Here is a 19,569-nt window from a genome sequence, read left to right on the forward strand (position 1 = left end):
AGCACAAGTACCAGTAGAACCACTGCCCTCAAAGTACCGGAGACATGCTTTCAATCCAGACTTCTGGTTCAGTCCAATTCAGTCTGGTACTGTCTGCAGGAAGTTTGACTGTGACTGACTATTGATTTTCCTCCCAAATCCAAAAGACATGAAGGTTAGTACGATAATTGACCGCGGTAACTTGTTCCCAGTTCAATAGACAATAGGTGCAGGAGTAGGCCATTCGGCCCTTCGAGCCAGCACCGCCAGTCAATGTGATCATGACTGATCATCAGTACCCCATTTCTGCCTTCTTCCCATGTCCCCTGACTCCGTCATCTTTAAGAGCCCTATCTAGCTCTCTCTTGAAAGTATCCAGAGAACCGGTGAGTTCATAAATCATGGGGGCAGAAAAAGGTCATTGGCCCATCAAGTCTACTTCGCCATTCAATCATCGCTGATCCATCTTTCCCTCTCAACCCCATTCTACTGCCTTCCCCCTATAACCCTTGCCACCCTCACCAATCAAGTATCTGTCAATCTCCACATTTAAAAACACCTAATGACTTGGCCTCTGCAGCCGTCTGGCAATGAATACCATGGATTCACCACCCTCTGACTAAAGAAATTCTTCTGCATCTACTTTCTAAATGTACATCCTTTTTTTTCTGAACCTATTCCCTTTGACTCTCGACTCTCCCACTAGTGGAAACATCCTCTCCACATCCACTCTTTTAATATTCGGTAAGTTTCAATGAGGTTCCCCTCATCCTTCTAAACACCACCGAGTACTTCCCCAGTGCCATCAAATGCTCATCATACGTTAACCCAATCATTCCAGGGATCATTCTCGTAAACCTCCTCTGGACCCTCTCCAATGCCAACACATCCTTCTTCAGATCTGGGGCCCGCAACTGCTCACAACAAATGCAGTCTGACTAGTGCCTTATGAAGCTTCAGCATTACATCCCTGTTTTTATATTCTAGTTCTCTCCAAATATATGCTAACGAACCCTTGGTAGAAATTGGTGGCTGGTGGTGAGAATGTGTTGAGATTAAATATGAGATTAATGTAGATGAGTGTAAATGGGTAGTTGATGGTCAATGTGGATTTAGCATGTTTTTGTGCTGAATCTTCATTGATCACCAATCACATATTTACATTGGCCACACTGGTTTCTTTCCCCATAATTAATAATACAACTTGTTGGTAATAGATTTGACATATCTGTCTATTAGTTTTAGCTAAAGTGCCTCGTCCTATAATAACAGCCAGGCTACAAAAAATAAGTATATCTCAAAATTATGTTCCGTATGTTTTATGTACTCTATATACCAGGGGTCGGCAACCTTGTTCTGCAAAGGAGCAAGGACCCATGTCTGTGAGCAAATGGCGGGCTACGTCTATCGCCATAGTTAATAAATAATTAATGATCAGTTTTTTTAAATCTCACCAAAAATGTGACATAATGACAATTACCCCCACGACAAACTACAACTAAAGTGCACACTGTGGCCGGAGCAGAATTCATCACCGACCCAGCTGATGCTTCGCTTTCCTCCAGCCCGCCCGCCGCTGGGCTCCCGAGGAAGCCTCTCCAGCACCGCCTCGCTGAAGCCTCTCTCAGCCCGCTTAAGTCGCGGCACCGAGGTGGGAGGAGCTTTCACGAGGTCGGGAGGGTGGGAGGGTCGGGTCGGAGAGAGAGAGTAAGTCGACAGGTGTTGTGATATGGACTTGGCTGTGTGTGTGTTTGTGTGTGAGAACTACTCTCGGATAAATGTGTGTTTTATGTTACGCGTGCGGGCCAGATGATTTTGGGTTATGGCCCGTGGGCCACAGGTTGCCGATCCCTGCTTTATACTCACCTGTATCTCAAAATGCACTTTTTTAAAACTAATTATGTCTATTGTGGAACCATGTCAACATACCTTGTTGATTAAAGCAACTTCTATTAGCTGTGAGCCATAAGAAGAGAGAAGCTTGCTTGCTAACAGTTGCAAATAAGCAGAAAATATCATCTTTGGATTTGTGCCAGGACTGTCTTCTTTGAAACTTGGTATTCTAATTTTTGCTTTCGTTGGAAGAATCTCTGGAAATGTTTATTGAGAAGGATTTGCAAGGTTGTGCGATGCTGGAAGTTCCAATTCATGTACGGACATTGCTTTTTACCCATGTAAATAGGAAGACTAACTGTTGGTTGCTAATTACAGTGCCCTCCATAATGTTTGGGACAGGGACCCGTCCTTTATTTATTTGCCTCTGTACTCCACAATTTGAGATTTGTACTAGATGTTATTAAAGGGAATTGGTATACATTTTGGTTTCACCATGTAGAAAATACAGCTGTGTTTAGTCCCCCCATTTCAGGGCACCATAATGTTTGGGACACATGGCCTCACAGGAGTTTGCTATTGCTCATGTGTGTTTATTTGCCTTCTTAATGCAGGTATAAGATAGCTCTCAGCACCCAGACTTTTCTCCAGTCTTTCCATCGCCTTTGGAAATGTTTATTGCTGTTTATCAACATGAGGACCAAGGTTGTTCCAATGAAAGTCAAAGAAGCCATTATGAAACTGAGCAAAAAGAATAAAACTGTTAGAGACATCAGCCAAACATTAGGCTTACTGTTTGGAACATCATTAAGAAAGAAAGCACTGGTGAGCTTGCTAATCACAAAGGGACTGGCAGGCCAAGGAAGACCTCCACAGCTGATGACAAAATAATTCACCCTATAATAAAGAAAAATCCCCAAACACCTGTCCGACAGATCAGAAACACTCTTCAGGAGTCAGGTGTGGATTTGTCAATGGCCAATGTCCGCAGAAGACTTCATGAACAGAAATACAGAGGCTACACTGCAAGATGCAAACCACTGATTAACTGCAAAAATAGGATGGCCAGGTTACAGTTTGCCAAGAAGTACTTAAAAGAGCAACCATAGTTCTGGAAAAAAGTATTGTGGACAGATAAAACGAAGATTAACTTATTATATCATTGTGATGGCAAGAGCAAAGTATGGAGGAGAGAAGGAACTGCCCAAGATCCAAACCACCTCATCTGTGAAACACAGTGGTGGGGGTGTTATGGCCTGGGCATGCATGGCTGCTGAAGGTACTGGCTCACTTATCTTCATTGATGATACAACTGCTGATGGTACAGGTGCACAACCTTTTATCCGAAAGCCTTGGGACCAGACACTTTTCGTAATTCAGAATTTGTCGGTCTTCGGAATGGAATTTTTTTAGCGTAGATTTTAATGGCTGGCTCAGTGGTAGAGTGCTCGGCTCATATCCGCAAGGTCGCGAGTTTGCGCCTTGATCCTGGCAGTTACTCGATCGCGAGTTTGAGTCTTCAATGTCGTTTTTTCTTGCAGAATAAATGTTTGTATGAAATACAGTGTAGGAGAGGTGTACTGACTGTGTGGGCAGAACTTTGGAAGTGATTGCCCACCAGTCTAAAAAGCCGCTGTGTCTCCCTGTCCCTGGGATAGCAGGGGGCGATCAAACAGCACAATACCCCCCTCCCCCTCCAACTCCAGAGGAATCCGCTCCCCGATGGGCCAGGCCGCTACAGCGACAAGTGGCAGTTCGCCCACAGCCCGAGCTGCGCCCCCTCATCCGCCACCCCAAGAACAAGACGTACCTTGCACACCATCAGCTTCTGCCCCTACGTGTTCCTCTGGAGTTGGAGCGGGGCTGGGCTGGAGTTGCTGCTGGCTGTGGGTCTCTGGGATCTCCGTGCTTGCAGTGGGCCTGGGGGTCGGTGGGCGGCGGTGGGAGCTGTGGACCTACGGACCTACCTCCGTGGAGCTAGCCAGCTTCGGAGCGTGGAGAGTTGCGGGGGTGAGCTGCTGCGACCCGACTCCGGTGGATGGTGACACCGGGAGCTCGCGGGTCCCCGGTGGGAGACTGCTTTGCGGGGCACCGGCAGCGGCGACTTCTCCTGCCCGAATTACGGGGTTGAGAGCAAACATCATAGAGGTTGAGAGTGACCTGGAGGGGGGGCTTACAACGCCCGGCGCGGCTGTAAATTGCCGCGGACTTGCTAGCGCCCGCCGGGGGCTCCAACATCAAGACCGGGGCAGGGCCCTACATCTCCCGGCGTGGCTTTGAGTGGCCGCTCCCCGATGGGCCCCTACGACGCCCCGAGCTGCGCCCCGTCATCCGCAACCCAGGTTCCTCTGTAGTTGGAGTGGGGCTGGGCTGGGCTGCTGTTGCCTGTGGGTCTCTGGGATCTCCGTGCTTGCGGTGGGACTGGTGGTCGGTGTCTAATTGGTCCTGACACGGTCCTGCTGCAATCGCCGCTGTGAAGACAGTGCAAAGCCCCCTCGCCGGTGCAATGGGCGGGGAGCTGGAGAGGGGAGGGAAGGGATCACACACATGGCCGGGAAGCAGAGGGGTGTAGGTGGGGTGATACTGAAGCGAGCGACAATCTGCTGCTGCCTGCCCCGCTGAATTAAAAAGTTCCCACGCAAGACTCACGAAACACTGTATATCGTGAGTCCACCGTGGGAACTTTTTAATTCAGCGGGCAGGCAGCAGCATATTGTCAATAATTAACCCTCCCGCGCAATATACCCTCATCTTCTCTTTTATGAATGGGGATTTAGTTCCCCTTTCTTCGAGGACCGACCGGAGGTTCCGCTGTCACCTCTGCGGGCCGCCCTCGGTGAACGTTTTCAAGGACCTTTCTTCAAGAACCGAAAAAATGGCCGCTATTCGGAGGTTTTCGTTATTTGGATCTTCGGATAAAAGGTTGTGCACCTGTAGTAGCATAATGAATTCTGAAGTGTATAAACACATCCTACCTGCTCATTCAAACAAATGCCTTAAAACATTGGCCGGCGGTTCATTCTGCAGCAAGACAATGAACTCAAACGTACTGCTAAAGCAACAAAGGAGTTTTTCAATGCTAAAAAATGGTAAATTCTTGAGTGGCCAAGTCAATCACCTGATCTGAACCCAATTGAGCATGCCTTTTATATGCTGAAGAGAAAACTGAAGAGGACTACCCCCCAAAACAAGCATAAGCTAAAGATTGCTGCAATACAGGTCTGGCAGAGCATCATCAGAGAAGACACCCAGCAAATGGTGATGTCCATGAATCGCAGACTTCAAGCAGTCATTGCATGCAAAGGATATGCAACAAAATACGAAACATAACTACTTTCATTTACATGACATTGCTGTGCCCCAAACATTATGGTGCCCTGAAATGGGGGGACTATGTATAAACAATGCTGTAATTTCTACATGTATAACCAAAATGTATAAAAATGGCTTTTATTAAAATCTGACAATGTGCACTTTAACCGCATGTGTTTTTTTTTTCTATTACAAATCTCAAATTGTGGAGTACAAAGGCAAATAAATATATGATGGGTCTTTATCCCAAACATTATGGAGGGCTCACAATGTTTTTAAGAAGGAATTATGGAGGGCTCTGTAGCTTTAATTTGTCCTGAAGTCCAAGTGATTTGGGGTCAAATCAAACTTCAAATAAGTGTAAACTATGTTAGGATTTCCGATAATAACACGAAAACAAGTAAATTATAAATGGCTCTACAGTGTACAAAATTCTGTTAAGATATGAAATGATTCCAGAATTGGGTTTTTTAACAGTGTGCTTTCACAATCTGTCATTCATGTAAATGTGATAGAGGAGATTTGTTGTTTTGAGAATGGCATAAAACCAAAGTAGCAGTTGGGATCTGTGTTTCCCCCCCATTTGCCTTGCTGCATATCCCACCTACTCTAATCTGCTCTGTTTGCTGTAATTTAATCATAAACACCAACGAAGAGTGAATTTAGTACAACACGTATTTTGCTCATCTATTTTAAAACTTTAGATAATTTGTACCGTGCACCTGATCCTGTTTTGTAGGAGCTTTTATCTACTATTTTTTTTTTCCAGCTTGTGGTAGTGTTTCCTCAAACTGCAGCCAAACTAAGGCGGTTGATCCAGGACTTGTTAATATTATTTTTATAACTGATTTTCTCTTTTTTTGTTGTTGCAGCTTCGTCAACTGTCACGTGTGACGCACCCGAATATTGTGAAACTCTATGGAGCCTGTTTAAATCCAGTATGTAGATTGATTTTAGTAGAAATATTTAAGGCTATGCAACCTAATTGTACATTACTGGTGTTTGATCAAGTAAGGGTGCTGAATATTTCTGAAAAATTGTATTGTTTCATATAAAGAGGACTTAACTCGTAACTGGGTTAACTCATAACAACGTACTCCAATTTTTAGAACATTACATTAACTTAATGTCTGGCAAGATTATTCTGGGAAGCAAAGATAAATTATTTTGCTCATGTTTTGCTCACATTTACTACCCATTAAAATAAATATACCATTGAAAAGTTTCAAGCTTCCCTACAGAGGATAGAAGATTCTAAACATGGCTTCAAAGAGGAAACAATAAGGCTTAGAAAGGGAAATATAGCAGAATATTGCACTTAAATTGCTGGTTAAGATCACTATTCTTGCATGATAAATTGTATAGTCAGAGAAGCAGAGGACTTGGGTTATATTGTACATTTATCTTGGCCACAAACAAAATTTGGCATCAATAACAGAAAATAGAGTCTATTAGGAGTGCTAACAGAGATGACTTTCGTGAATGATTGGATGTTGGACGGCAATTTGACAGAATGGAGGCAGAAGAGGGATTGACAAACCTGAGAAGGTTCTAAGTATGCATAAGGAGAGTGCATCCCAGATCTCTCGAAACATTTGCCAGACTCCAGCATGCAGATAAAAATGAGGCACTTGGGAGAGATTTTGAGGAACCACATGGTTTGCCAGAGATACTGCAAACGTTCTTGCATCATTGAAATGCAGAACCAGGTGAATAAAGTACCAGAGGTTGGACAGTGGAACAGCTTAGATATTGATAGCGTATTTAACTGCTTTAAAACTCTTGGTCGTGGTTTCCTTCTTTGCAGAGAGGAAAACAAAGAGGGAAATTGTTTTGGTTTGCTGCAATGGCAGGATTAGTGTGATGATGAAATTTATTGTGGGCATGAAAAACAACAGAATTAGGACAGCTGCTTTCTACTTGTAACATAGATTTCTACTTAGTGTAGCTGATAGGTGATAATTTGGACCAAAACAAAATTCTGAACAAGAATATAGTAGTTTTAAAGTAGATAAATCGCAACAGGTAGAATAATTCTGATTTTTTAATGTACTTTTTTTTGTCATAAACTGATACATAGACCTAATATTATTGAAATAGTGACTGCTCATAAACTAAAGTGTAGGTAGACAAAAATGCTGAAGAAATTCAGCGGGTGAGACAGCATCGATGGAGCGAAGGAATAGGCGACGTTTCGGGTCTGAAGAAGGGTCTCGACCCGAGACGTCGCCTATTCCTTCGCTCCATAGATGCTGCCTTATCCGCTGAGTTTTTCCAGCATCTTTGTCTACCTTCGATTTTTCCAGCATATGCAGTTCTTTCTTAAACATAGACTAAAGTGTGGTGCACATGTGCCTAAAAATTGTCCTTTGGTGTTTTTGGTGCATTAACTCGATAGCGGCATCACTTTAATGCAGGTCCAAAGTCAGAAAAAATCTCAATCTGGATATACCAATAAATTATCATGGTGGGAGGATGTAAATATGTTGTTTAACCTCACTTTAATGCTTTAATTCCAGGTATGCCTTGTTATGGAATATGCAGAGGGAGGCTCTCTTTATAATGGTAAGTTAAAATTACGGTTTGTGAGTGTCCCAAAAGGAGTGCAAAATTTGCACATGCATCACAAAAATAAGCATCCATGGTTTATGATGGCTTTTAAAATTAAAAGTGTTGACAAAATTATAAAGTATTGAATACAAATAAAATTCTAAGTGTTAGATAAAGGCTAGATCAGGTTGGTATCATAATACAGATCAGTTATTAACTGGGTGATACTGTTAAAGCAGATCAGTTGAATGAAGTGCCAAAGGTTGCTTGGCACTCGCAGATTCTAGCATCTGATGTGTTAAATAATCGCTGTTGCATTTTGGTGTGACAATGCAAGGTAGAGATGGCATATAAAAATGGTATCAGTGGAAAAGAGGTTACTTGATACCGTAAGCCTTTCATAATGCACCTATTCATAGAATCGACTACATCTTTGATTTATGTAGTGAAGGTTTAACTTTTGAAGTTCTGTATAAATGTTGATATGATACTCAAAGGTGAACTTTCCCATCATTCACCTTCAGTGTTCAAACCAGATTTGTTCAAACTCCTATCAATTAAATTCTCCCACTTGATTCTCTCCTCACTGGTCCTCCAGCACTGCAGCATTGAGGTCAAACCACCTTTGTAATATTGATTGTAATTAATGACTTTTCTAATGGATAAAGTTCTGATTGAAACATTTTTAACCAGATAAATGTTAATAAACTCCCTCACAGCGACATGATTGAAGTTGGGTTTGCATTTCTGCTTCATTTGGAGCAAAGATTCCTTTTGATTTCTGGTAGCTTTATGGTTCTTCAATCTTATTAATTATATTCAGTCAAATTATATCAATATCGCTGTGATTGATCCTTTATTGGCATTCTACGGGTTGCTTTTTGGATGAAAAGGATGAGCAAGTGTTAGATATTCGAGACATATTGCTGTACTCATGTGCTCATATAAGTGATGTTTTGTGTCAGGCTATCCAAGTTATAGAATGAATGTGCTTCAGCCAATTTTAAGTTTTGTCTTTCATCTGCACTGTATTTATTAAAGCAACTATCACTTTCATTTTGGTTATGACCAGCAATTTGATTTTTTTAAATTCTACCGTTAAGAACAAGGAATACCTGTCAAATGTCTCTCCTACAGGCAAGAATCATGATTTCTGGTGCTTCCCACACCTTAACAACTAAATGTAAACAGAGAGGCAACAAAACAATATTGGATGCTAGTTTATGGAAAAAAAGTGCTCAGGTGGCTGAGCGGGTCAGGCATCATCTCTAGTGAACCTACAGAGCTTGCATTTTGTGTTAGGGATCTTCTTCAGACTGATTGTAGGGGTTGGTGGGGGGGGGGGGGTGAATACAACTGGAAGAGAGGAGGAGCAGGGCAAAGCCCAGCAGGTAATAGGTTGATACAGGTGAGGAGAAAGTTGAATAGCAGATGGTTTGACAAAGGCCAGAGATGAAACAACGGACAGTGCAAACAAATAATTGAAGAATTGTGAATTGTGAAACTAGAGAAAGGAAGGGGAGGAGAGAAATGGATGAGTCCAGCAGGGGCACAGGGGAGATGGAGGTTGGGAGTAGGGAAGAAGAGGGAGGGTTTTTGTAGTTACCAAAATTTGGAAAACTCAATGTTGATACTGTTGGGTTGTAAATTACGAGGTGTTGTTCGTCCACTTATTTTTTAACAGAACAAAACTGTTATATAGAGTCATAGGGTGATACTGTGTGGAAACAGGCCCAACTTGCCCACACCAGCCAGCTTGTCCCAGCTACACTAGTTCCACCTACCAGCATTTAGTCCAGATCCCTCCAAACCTGTGCTATCCATGCTGTAGTGCCACTCCCAATAAAATCATTGTTTCTTTTAAGAGAATTATCTAATTCTTATTAAATAAAATTATATAATCTGCTTTAACAGATAAACAGGTTCTATTACATCTGAACAAAAATGAAAATGATTTGCCACCAATTCTTCAAATTGCACAGAATGAATTCCAGGAGAGCTGTCAGATAAATTACCTAGTAATTAAGTCTCTAATTTCCTTGTAACAGATTCATTCTTGAACATTTACTGTACATCCTCTCCGACTTCCAAAGTTCTGACATTCTAAAGTGTCCAGAATGGAACTCATGGAGGCATCATTCTGCCCCTTTCTCACTTTTGCACTTTATACTTCTTTGTATTTATCTCTTTGTCATGCTGCTTTTCATAATGTTTTAGGGCAAAACGCTAACAATACAGTTCATTTGATATATTGATATGGCGAATTTGCAGGCAAATTGGGACAAAGAGTTGGCATGCATTTGTTTCTTTCATGTTGGCAAGATATAACAAGCAGGAAAACTGTGCTGAGGTACTATTTCAACCATCAGCTTAATGAATGGAGAAACTAGCTTGAGGGGGTGAATGACCTATTCCTCTTTCTACTCCCCTTTGTTTATTATCTGTTTATATTTATTTGTGAATTCTTGGGCGATGAGCTGACTTTTGAAATGAATCAGCAAGCTATTCAGTTGTCTTGGCATCGTGTTCTCAAAAGTTTAAAACCTTGAGTATCAAGAGAGTAAAATTAGTATAGAATATACAGGGATGACATTAAAAGGAAATCGAGAAAGCAAAGAGTGAAAAAATATTGGCAAATACAGGGAAATTGAAAGATGTTTTGTAAATGCATTAAGAGCAAATAGGTAATATCAAAGATTTCAAAAGTCTTTCATTGTCACTTGTACTAATAAAGGTACAGTGATATTCATATTGCCATACTGCCATACTAAAAAAGCAACAAGACACACAGCTACGTAAAAGTTAACATAAACATCCACCACAGCAGATTCCTCACGATGATACTGACATGTCCGATTTTACCTTCTCCCTCTTAAATTGCAGATTAAACAAAGTTTTGTATTGTGCCAGGATTTGTTGAGTAAAGTCACAAGATGTAGTCAGATGAGAAACAGAAGCAATGAAAGAGACCAGTCCCAGGTCGTGACAGGGCTTAACGCCCAGCAGGGATGGCACATTTTTATAAACAGCATAGAAGCTCAGGGTGTGGACACGTGAGTCAAGACAGCAGTGTAACTCGACTTGACCAATAGAGTGCACTGGTCCTCCTGCAAACGGAAGAAGGGAGGCAGCCGTAGGAGTGATGGTCTATGTTTTCCATATCTTTTCCAATTCAGATAAACACCTTGCATTACACCTTGCACCTGTATCAACTTTCAGAAAAAATGTCTTACCATTAACGAGCAAAATGACCTTGGGATCTTGATGCTTATGAGGCAAGTCAGACAAGGAATGTACATCCAAATCAAGATGCTCGTTAGCAGACTGGAAGTCCGTGGGAGCTGTGTGGGAGTGCTCCGAGAGCATGTTCTCATGGTCGAGTGAATTGACAGATTGTCTTGTTTGAACTCTGTTGCTACACGAGCGGCAGTATTTGAAGAAGTGGTTCATTTTCTTACAGAAATGGCAACATTTCCCATAAACAGGGCAACGGTCACAAGCTGCAACATGCGAACCCCCACAGTTAAAACAATTGTCTAGGAGTTTAGCGACAGTACTGTCGGGCACTTGAGGAGAGCGGCGAGAGGCTTGATAAAATGTACAGGTAACATTAATATCATGAGCATAGTGGGGGCTATGTCCCAATACTTTTGCATGAGCATCAGCCATTTCAGCAACATGGCAGCGGTTTTCAGCAGTCTCTAGAGTAAGTTCAGTATCACGTAGTAATTCGTCTTGTAATTTATAATTGCGGACACCATTGACCAGACGGTCACGGTTTAAGCTGTCGCATAAATCACCAAAAGTGCACCTACTGGCAATGTGTTTCAAAGCACTAACATACGTTTCAACAGGTTCGACATGTCTCTGGCTTCATGAAAAAAATATGTGCCTCTCCATGACTAAGTTAGTACGCAACTCGCGTAACTGTTGGAATTTGCTCAGGAAACAGTTTGGGTCCCAGATGGATTCAGCGGGAGTAATCTGGACACCAGCCAGGTCAAACCTTGCTGGTTCATAATGAAATCTTCTGGCACACCGATCAGCTTCTGTGCCTGCTAGGTTGAGGATAATTGAGGCACGAACACCTGGAGCAGCAGCCGGGTGAGCCGCGTCCATGTAAATGGTGAACTCTTCTTCAAATATGTGCCACCGTTCTGCTAGATCGTCATCAAACACCAGGATCTCTGGTTTTCTGAGAGCAGAAGCCATAGTAAAACAGATGCTGAAAAAAAAAAAAAACTGAAATAAAAGCAATAGAATTAGAAGAATAGAATAGAATAGTTTCTTTATTGTCATTGTAACATGAACCATGTACAACGAAATTGTAAAATGTCAGCCAGTCAGTGCACCATTCAAACATTTCTAAAAGCTAACGATACATACAAAGTAAAATATTTAAAAAGATAAACAACTAAAATAAATATCATAAAAATAGCACGCATAAACACCCAGCCCTACATCCTTCTGTCGATTTCATGTATGTATGTATCGCCCCTGCGTTCCTTGGCGGCTACATTTAGTGCCTTTATAGCAGTGGGGTAAAAACTGTTTTTAAGTCTGTTTGTCCTTGTCCTTGTAGATCTGTACCGTCTGCCTGACGGTAACAGTTCAAACAGGGAGTGTCCGGGGTGGGAAATGTCCTTTATAATACTCTGGGATTTTTTGATGCAGCGGGAACTGTGTAAGTCCTCCAAGGTAAGGAGAGGGCATCCGACAATCCTCTGGGCATTGTCAATGGCCCTCTGGAGCGCTTTCCTCTGAGCCGCTGTGCAGCTGGTGTGCCATACGCATACACAGTATGTTAGGAGGCTCTCAATGGAGCACCGATAAAAGGACAGCAGCAGTCTCTGAGTGATGTTATTCTTCCTGAGCACCCTCAGGAAGTACAGTCTCTGCTGGACCTTTTTCAGCAGCGCAGAGGTGTTCACGCTCCACGTCAGGTCCTCCTCAATATGGATTCCCAGGAAGCGGAAATCCGCCACCCTCTCCACACAGTCCCCTCTGATAATTAATGGTACCATGTCCGTTTTATTCTTCCTGAAGTCTATTATTATCTCCTTGGTCTTTAAGGTGTTAAGGAGCAGGTTATTTTCTCCACACCACACTGTCAGCTGCTCCACCTCATCCCGGTAGGCGTACTCGTCCCCCCCGGAGATGAGTCCCACCACCGTAGTGTCATCCGCAAATTTGACAATGGTGTTTCTGTGGTGGGCGGGGATGCAGTCATGTGTGTAGATGGTGTAGAGCAGGGGGCTCAGCACGCAGCCCTGTGGAGAGCCGGTACTGAGGCTGAGGGCCGTGGATGTGTGATGGCCCACTCTGACTCTCTGGCTGCGACCCGACAGGAAGCTATTTATCCACATGCAGGTGGAGTGTGGAAGTCCCAAGTCCCCCAGTTTGTCCACCAGTTTGTGGGGAAGGATGGTATTAAAGGCAGAGCTGTAGTCAAGGAGTGAGGCAAGGAGTGAGTCTGGGTTTTCTGACACCATATCAAAACAGCAAGTATTTTAACGCTGTCCATGCAGGGCACCCATGCGCTGAAGCAACTGTCCTACGAGCAAAAAACTGGCCTGGTATGGCTGAATATATTCTCGAGAATGTGGCATCCTGTGCAGTGTGCAACAGCTTGGCAACTCATCAACAAAAGCAACCACTTCTCTCACACCGGGCTCCTGCCCTCCCGTGGTCTACAGTTTCAACTGACATATTTGAATGGCATGGCAAGCATTACCTGGTACTTGTTGACTCGTATTCCGGCTGGTTTGACATCGATTTTCTTAGCAGCCCCACTTCTCACAGGGTAGTTCTAAAACTTGTTCGCCATTTTGCGGACCACGGAGCTCTTTGTATACTGCTATCTGATAACGGCAGTCAATTTACCAGGCAGCACTTCAAAGAGCCCTGAATATCCACAGTCGAATGGACTGGCTGAATGAGCTGTCAAGAGTGCAAAACAGCTAATGGAACAATCCCACAGAGCTAATTCCGACGTGGACCTGCTCAACCTACGCAACATCTCCCGCGGCCCCATCTTGGGTTCACCTGCTCAACGTTTATTGTCAAGGCAGACCCGAGCCACGGTGCCTGTGGCAGACCAGGCATTGATCCCGCAGGTGGTCCCACCATCGGAAGTCCAGTCCAGGCTGCAACAAAAGCATGACATTCAAAAACAGTGGTATGACAAAACAAGCAGGCCGCTGCCAACATTAACCAAGGGGCAGGTGTCTCGTTTAAAAACTAACAAAGGTCATGACCATATCGGTGTAATTTGTGGAACTGCCTCTGAGCCACGCTCATATTTGGTCAGTGCTGATGGCGGCACCTACAGACGTAACAGACAAATCCTGCCTGTGAATGAGCCGGCTCCACCTCCGTATTATCCGGACCGGACAAGTGCACTTCCATCCACGTCCAGCGGCATCGGTCCGCCTGTACCAGCACAACAACCTACTTCTAAAATGACTACTCTGCCAATAGCGAAGCCTCCTCCGCCTGTGCCAAAGTCCCCTGTTTCATCACCGGGAATGCTGTTTCAATCTCCGCCATCCGTCATACCACTGATTCTGTCCCCGGTAGCGAAAAACGTAACTGGTTTATATCGCACACGTGCTGGTTGTGTATGCAAGCCCACCGTGAAGTACCCAGGCTATGTTTGACTTTCCTCCAGCCTATTATCAATTGCAGTGCATGCCTTGTTTAGTCATTCGTTTTGTACTGACATTTAATTCTTTAAGAGGGAGGATGTTGATCAGTGTCATTCATACTATGAGTCATACTGTGGCTCCACCCGCTGGTTTAATAGAAAACCCTTTTCCCTTTCTTCCCCGTCTTGAGTTGTGTGTTAAGATGAAGTTACATATGCTGTATTGCTAATAAATCTCTTTGGATCTTAATCACTGTATGTGAGTTAAGTCATTCCAATAGCTACCCCACCCCCTCTGTCCACCAGTCTGTCTTTTCGATGGGACGTATATCCCTGAATATTCAGTTTCCAGCTCTGATCCTCTTGCAGCCATGCCTCTGTAATTCTCACAACATCATACTTGCCAATCTCTAACTGAGCCTCAAGCTCATCCACTTTATTTCTTATACCGTGCATTCATATATAACACTTTTAATTTGGTATTCACCTCCCCTCCCACACCAGTTCCAATTCCACCTGACCTCACTCTTTTTGTGTTTGAACATTATGTTGAAAAATTCTAAAACACTGAAATAGTGTTGATGGACGCATTAAAGGTGAAGGAATATTGGAAATAGTGGAAGAAGCAAATACAATTATAATGTTTAAAAGACATTTGGACAGATATATGCATAAAAAGGGTTACGGGGATATGGGCCAAATGCCAACGTGGCCTGCATGGACAAGGTGGGAACAAGGGCCTGTTTCCATTCTGCTAAGCTAATAGCTGCAATACTGAAATGTATTAGGACAATAATTTAAATCACCACTAGGTGGACCAAATGTAAAGGAAATGTTTCCATGAAATGAGATGTTGTCACTTTTCTTTTTTTTTTATTTCTTTTTTTTTTTATTAGAAGTACGGTAAATTACAATAATACACAACACATATATCTTAATACATTTTTTGTACCGCTTCATTTTTTTGAGCTTTAAGAAAAAGATAGAAGTAAGGAAAGTAAAGAAAGTGCGCAAGAGTCGTGAAGTGCAAGAGAGTGTTGGGAAAAGAAAGCCCCTTAGAAAAGAAGTTAGAGAAGGAAGTAAAGTAAGAAAGTAGACCCTAGAAAAGAAAGAAAAAGAAAGTAGGAACAATCGCTCTATTATAACATTAAACTCCGCAGAAAGGGGACTACCAACCAAGTCTGTTTTTGTTGTTTTACCTCCTATTGCCAGGTCCTGATACATGTTGTCACTTTTCAAATAAAAGTCTTATCTTCAGAATAACATTCTTTAACATTCCATAGAATACTGTTGAAATGGCAATTTTCTTCTGTTTGCTAATAGTTTTTGGAGCATAACAGATTTCTGTTGTTTCTGGTTTAGCCACGTTATTTTTAATGAAACTTCAGGTGCTGTCCTTATGGAGTTTGCACATTCTCTTAGTGAATGCATGAGTTTCAATAATAGTCGTAGATTCACAGAGTGATATGGCACGGAAACTGTCTTTTCGGCCTACAAATCAACCACTGCAGAAAATATTTTCCAGGATGTTGTCTATTTTCGTTGTGAGGAGAAGTTGGACAAACTAGCATTGTTTTCTCTGGAGTATTGAAGGCTGAGAGGAAACCCAATAAAGTTTGTAAATTTATGAGAGGCAAATGTTGGGTAGACAGATTCATTATACTCGGGATAACATTTCAAAATATAGAGGGCACATCTGTAAGTTCAGGGGGAGGATTTTTAAAGGAGATGTGCAAAAACAAGTTTTTTTGCAGTGTTCATAAGTGATAGATGTAGAATTAGGTTAAAACTTTTGGTTATTAGGTGGTGTTATGTGTGTGGGGGGGGGCTGAAACAGGGCTTTCTGTCTCCCTTCGGGGGAATGCGACTTTTTTGTCGTATCCCCCTTCTCTTCCCCCGCCTGAGCTGAGGCCTAATGGCGGAGCTGGCGGCCTCCATCCTGCGACCGACCTCGAGGCTCCGGAGGTAGAGCCAGCCAGGACTTACCAACGCGAGGCTGGCCGTCTTCGAACTGCGGCAACGTTCCGGCAGCGGCACAACTCGGCGCTCCGGTGAGGGCAGACGGCGCGGGGCTGAGACACTCCTGTGTGGGCGGCCCGGCTACCGGCTGGAAGGCGCTCCCGTGTGGGCGGCCTGGGTCCCGGCTGGAAGGCGCTCCCGTGTGGGCGGCCCGGCTCTCGGCTAGAATGCGCTCCCGTGTGGGCAGCGCGGTGCGGGGCTGAGACGCTCTCGTGTGGGCAGCCCGGTGCGGGGCGGAGACGGTGCTCCGGTGGCTGAGGTGGCGTTATGGCGGCGGCGACCTAAATCCGGGGCTCGGCCGCGGGCCAGTGGACGACATCGTCGGGAGCTCGCAGGTCACAGGCTGGTGCCTGTTTTCCGGAGCTCCCGTGCCAACAGCTGCGTTCGCTGGACTGGAGGGCGGCAGCTTCGACCACCCCCGGGCCGCGGAGCTTGAACCGCGGGACTGACTTATCATCGCCCGGTGGGGTATCGCCTCAGCGCAGAGGGAGAAGAGGAGGGAAGAGACAGTAAAGCGGCCTTTTCACGGGGCGATTTGACGCAAGAGTTAACCGGAGTTTAACATCGTGGGAACCTCGTGCGATAACAGTGCGGCATTCGTGGACCACCGTGGACCACCGTAGCGCTAACGGCAGGTCATCGTGTAACTTGGTCACTCGGGAGAAAATTCAAGAAAGTTTGAATTTCTCCAAGAGTGACTTGTACACTTGTGGTTGAGTATTGCAACATTATATGAACGTAGTGGCCAGTGCGATATCCGTAATAACTCTTGCGGGTACCGTGGGAACTCCTGCGAACGGTGAACCCGGAAGCTGGACAGAGGGGACAGAAGGTGAGTAAAAATTATCTTATGTGGGATTGAATTTAAAAAATAAATAAAAATAAAGATTTGCATCCGCATATGGACATCAACTTATTCATGAGTTATGTTAATGAGATTCAAGAAAATAACTATAATCTTTAAAAGGGACTTTAAAAGGGACTTTACTGAAAGGTTACGCATTTTTATGGTCCGTGAGAAATTTTTCACATGTACTTCTTTGAGAGATACAGGTCGGAGTCCTCGGGTCCAGGGATCCGGAACGCTACCAATCAATGTTGTACAGAGACCCGTGTAAGGAGTGAACTGTACATGCTGGTTTAAACCGAAGACAGACACAAAAAGCTGGAGTAACTCAGCGAGTCAAGCAGCATCTCTGGAGAAAAAAAGCTGATGTTTCGGGACGAGACACATCTTCAGACTCAATTCCGATTAGGCTGTCTGAAGAAGGGTTCCGGTGTTGGGGGAGTCCAGAACCAGGGTCCCAGTTTTACAGTCTACCGTGGGAACTCTTTAACTCAGTAAAGTAAAGTAGCCTTTATTGTCATATCAGCGCACAGGCAGCAGTTGACTGTTGCTCTATTCAGTTTCCCAGGGGGTCGGGACGGGACTGGAGTTGGGAGAGAAAGGTGGGGGAGTCGAGGGAGAGGAGGGGGAGACAGATGGGGGTGTCTTCATTTACTGACGGCGGGTGTCTGTCACTGAAACAGGCAGGTGAGATTTCACATCCACCTTGTGTGTGCCTCTCTCTCTCTCTCCCTCCCTCTTACACAGGCTGAGAGACTCTGTGAGTGTACGTCTCTTTCTCCCCCTCTCCCACACACAGTAAGACCGAGGTACTGTGCTCAGGGCCGGTGCTAGGAATTGCGGGGCCCAATTAGAAAACTGATGGCGGGGCCCCTACTCTCAGGGCCGGCCTTAGGGGGTGCGGGGCCCAATTGGGAACAATTTTGGTGAACCCCAGATTCCCAGCCAAGGTGTGTCAGCCCAGTTATTTAGTATATATTATGAAATTGTACACTAGGTTGTGATGGATTCTACACTGTGTGAATCTCTCCCGCTCCCTCCCGTTTCACTGTCAGTAGCTCCGCTGCTTCCAACCTTTACCGTAGCAGCTAATTACCATTAAACTGCATTATGTGATTGGACACAATGCCCTTGGAGACAGCGGCTGATTGGACGGGAGGAGATCTATTTGTGATTGGACGGGAATTTTAAAGCAAGCTGGTTGGTGATTGGATGCAACCCCCTTAGAGACAACGATTGATTGGCCGCCAAACAAAATTGTCAAATCTGTAACAAAAATCGCGGGTCGGTGCGAACTCAGTGGATCTGGTTGTATCTCCAAACTAATCTGGTTGTATCAACCAGACTATCTGGTTGTATCTCCAAACTAATCTGGTTGTATCAACCAGACTATCTGGTTGTATCTCCAAACTAAACAGTATAACATGCAGGTACATTCATTTAAAATTCAGTGATTATTTCACATGATTTCTCACTGTGTAAAGCTCAATATCTGACCAATTTCTGTTTAACACGTTTGGTCTGCCGTGAGCATTTTTCTCTCCCAAAATAGTTCACATCTAGCAAACCGATCAACGAACCAGACAGCAGTTGGACGCAGTCATAGAACCATAGACAATAGGTGCGGGAGTAGACCATTTGGCCCTTCGAGCCTGCACAGCCATTCAATATGATCATGGCTGATCATCCAACTCAGTATCCTGTACCTGCCTTCTCTCCGTACCCCCTGATTCCTTTAGCCACAAGGGCCACATCTAACTCCCTCTTAAATATAGCCAACGAACTGGCCTCAACTACATTCTGTGCCAGAGAATTCCAGAGATTCACCACTCTCTGTGTAAAAAATGTTTTTCTCATCTCAGTCCTAAAAGATTTCCCCTTTATCCTTAAACTGTGACCCCTTGTTCTGGACTTCCCCAACATCGGGAACAATCTTCCTGCATCTAGCCTGTCCAACTCCTTAAGAATTTTGTAAGTTTCTATAAGATACCCCCTCAATCTTCTAAATTTTAGCGAGTGCAAGCCGAGTCTATCCAGTCTTTCTTCATATGAAAGTCCTGACATCCCAGGAATCAGTCTGGTGAACCTTCTCTGTACTCCCTCTATGGCAAGAATGTATTTCCTCAGATTAGGAGACCAAAACTGTACGCAATACTCCTGGTGTGGTCTCACCAAGACCCTGTACAACTGCAGTAGAACCTCCCTGCTCCTATACTCAAATCATTTTGCTATGAATGCTAACATACCATTCGCTTTCTTCACTGCCTGCTGCACCTGCATGCCTACTTTCAATGACTGGTGTACCATGACACCCAGGTCTCGTTGCATCTCCCCTTTGCCTAATCGGCCACCATTCAGATAAAAGTCTACTTTCCTGTTTTTG

General features: G+C 44.1%; 1 protein-coding gene across 4 annotated transcripts in view; it reads left to right on the forward strand.

The window, feature by feature from the left end:
• Window positions 1-19,569, forward strand: part of map3k7 (mitogen-activated protein kinase kinase kinase 7) — a 106,972-nt gene that overhangs the window by 35,637 nt on the left and 51,766 nt on the right. For all 4 annotated transcript variants that reach the window (XM_033021070.1, XM_033021071.1, XM_033021072.1 and 1 more), the window contains exons 3-4: window positions 5,997-6,062; window positions 7,644-7,689. In XM_033021070.1, coding sequence (XP_032876961.1) covers window positions 5,997-6,062; window positions 7,644-7,689 — 112 coding nt within the window. The remainder of the gene's footprint in view (window positions 1-5,996; window positions 6,063-7,643; window positions 7,690-19,569) is intronic.

Source organism: Amblyraja radiata, chromosome 5 (assembly GCF_010909765.2).
Source record: "Amblyraja radiata isolate CabotCenter1 chromosome 5, sAmbRad1.1.pri, whole genome shotgun sequence".
Classification (NCBI taxonomy): Eukaryota; Metazoa; Chordata; class Chondrichthyes; order Rajiformes; family Rajidae; genus Amblyraja; species Amblyraja radiata.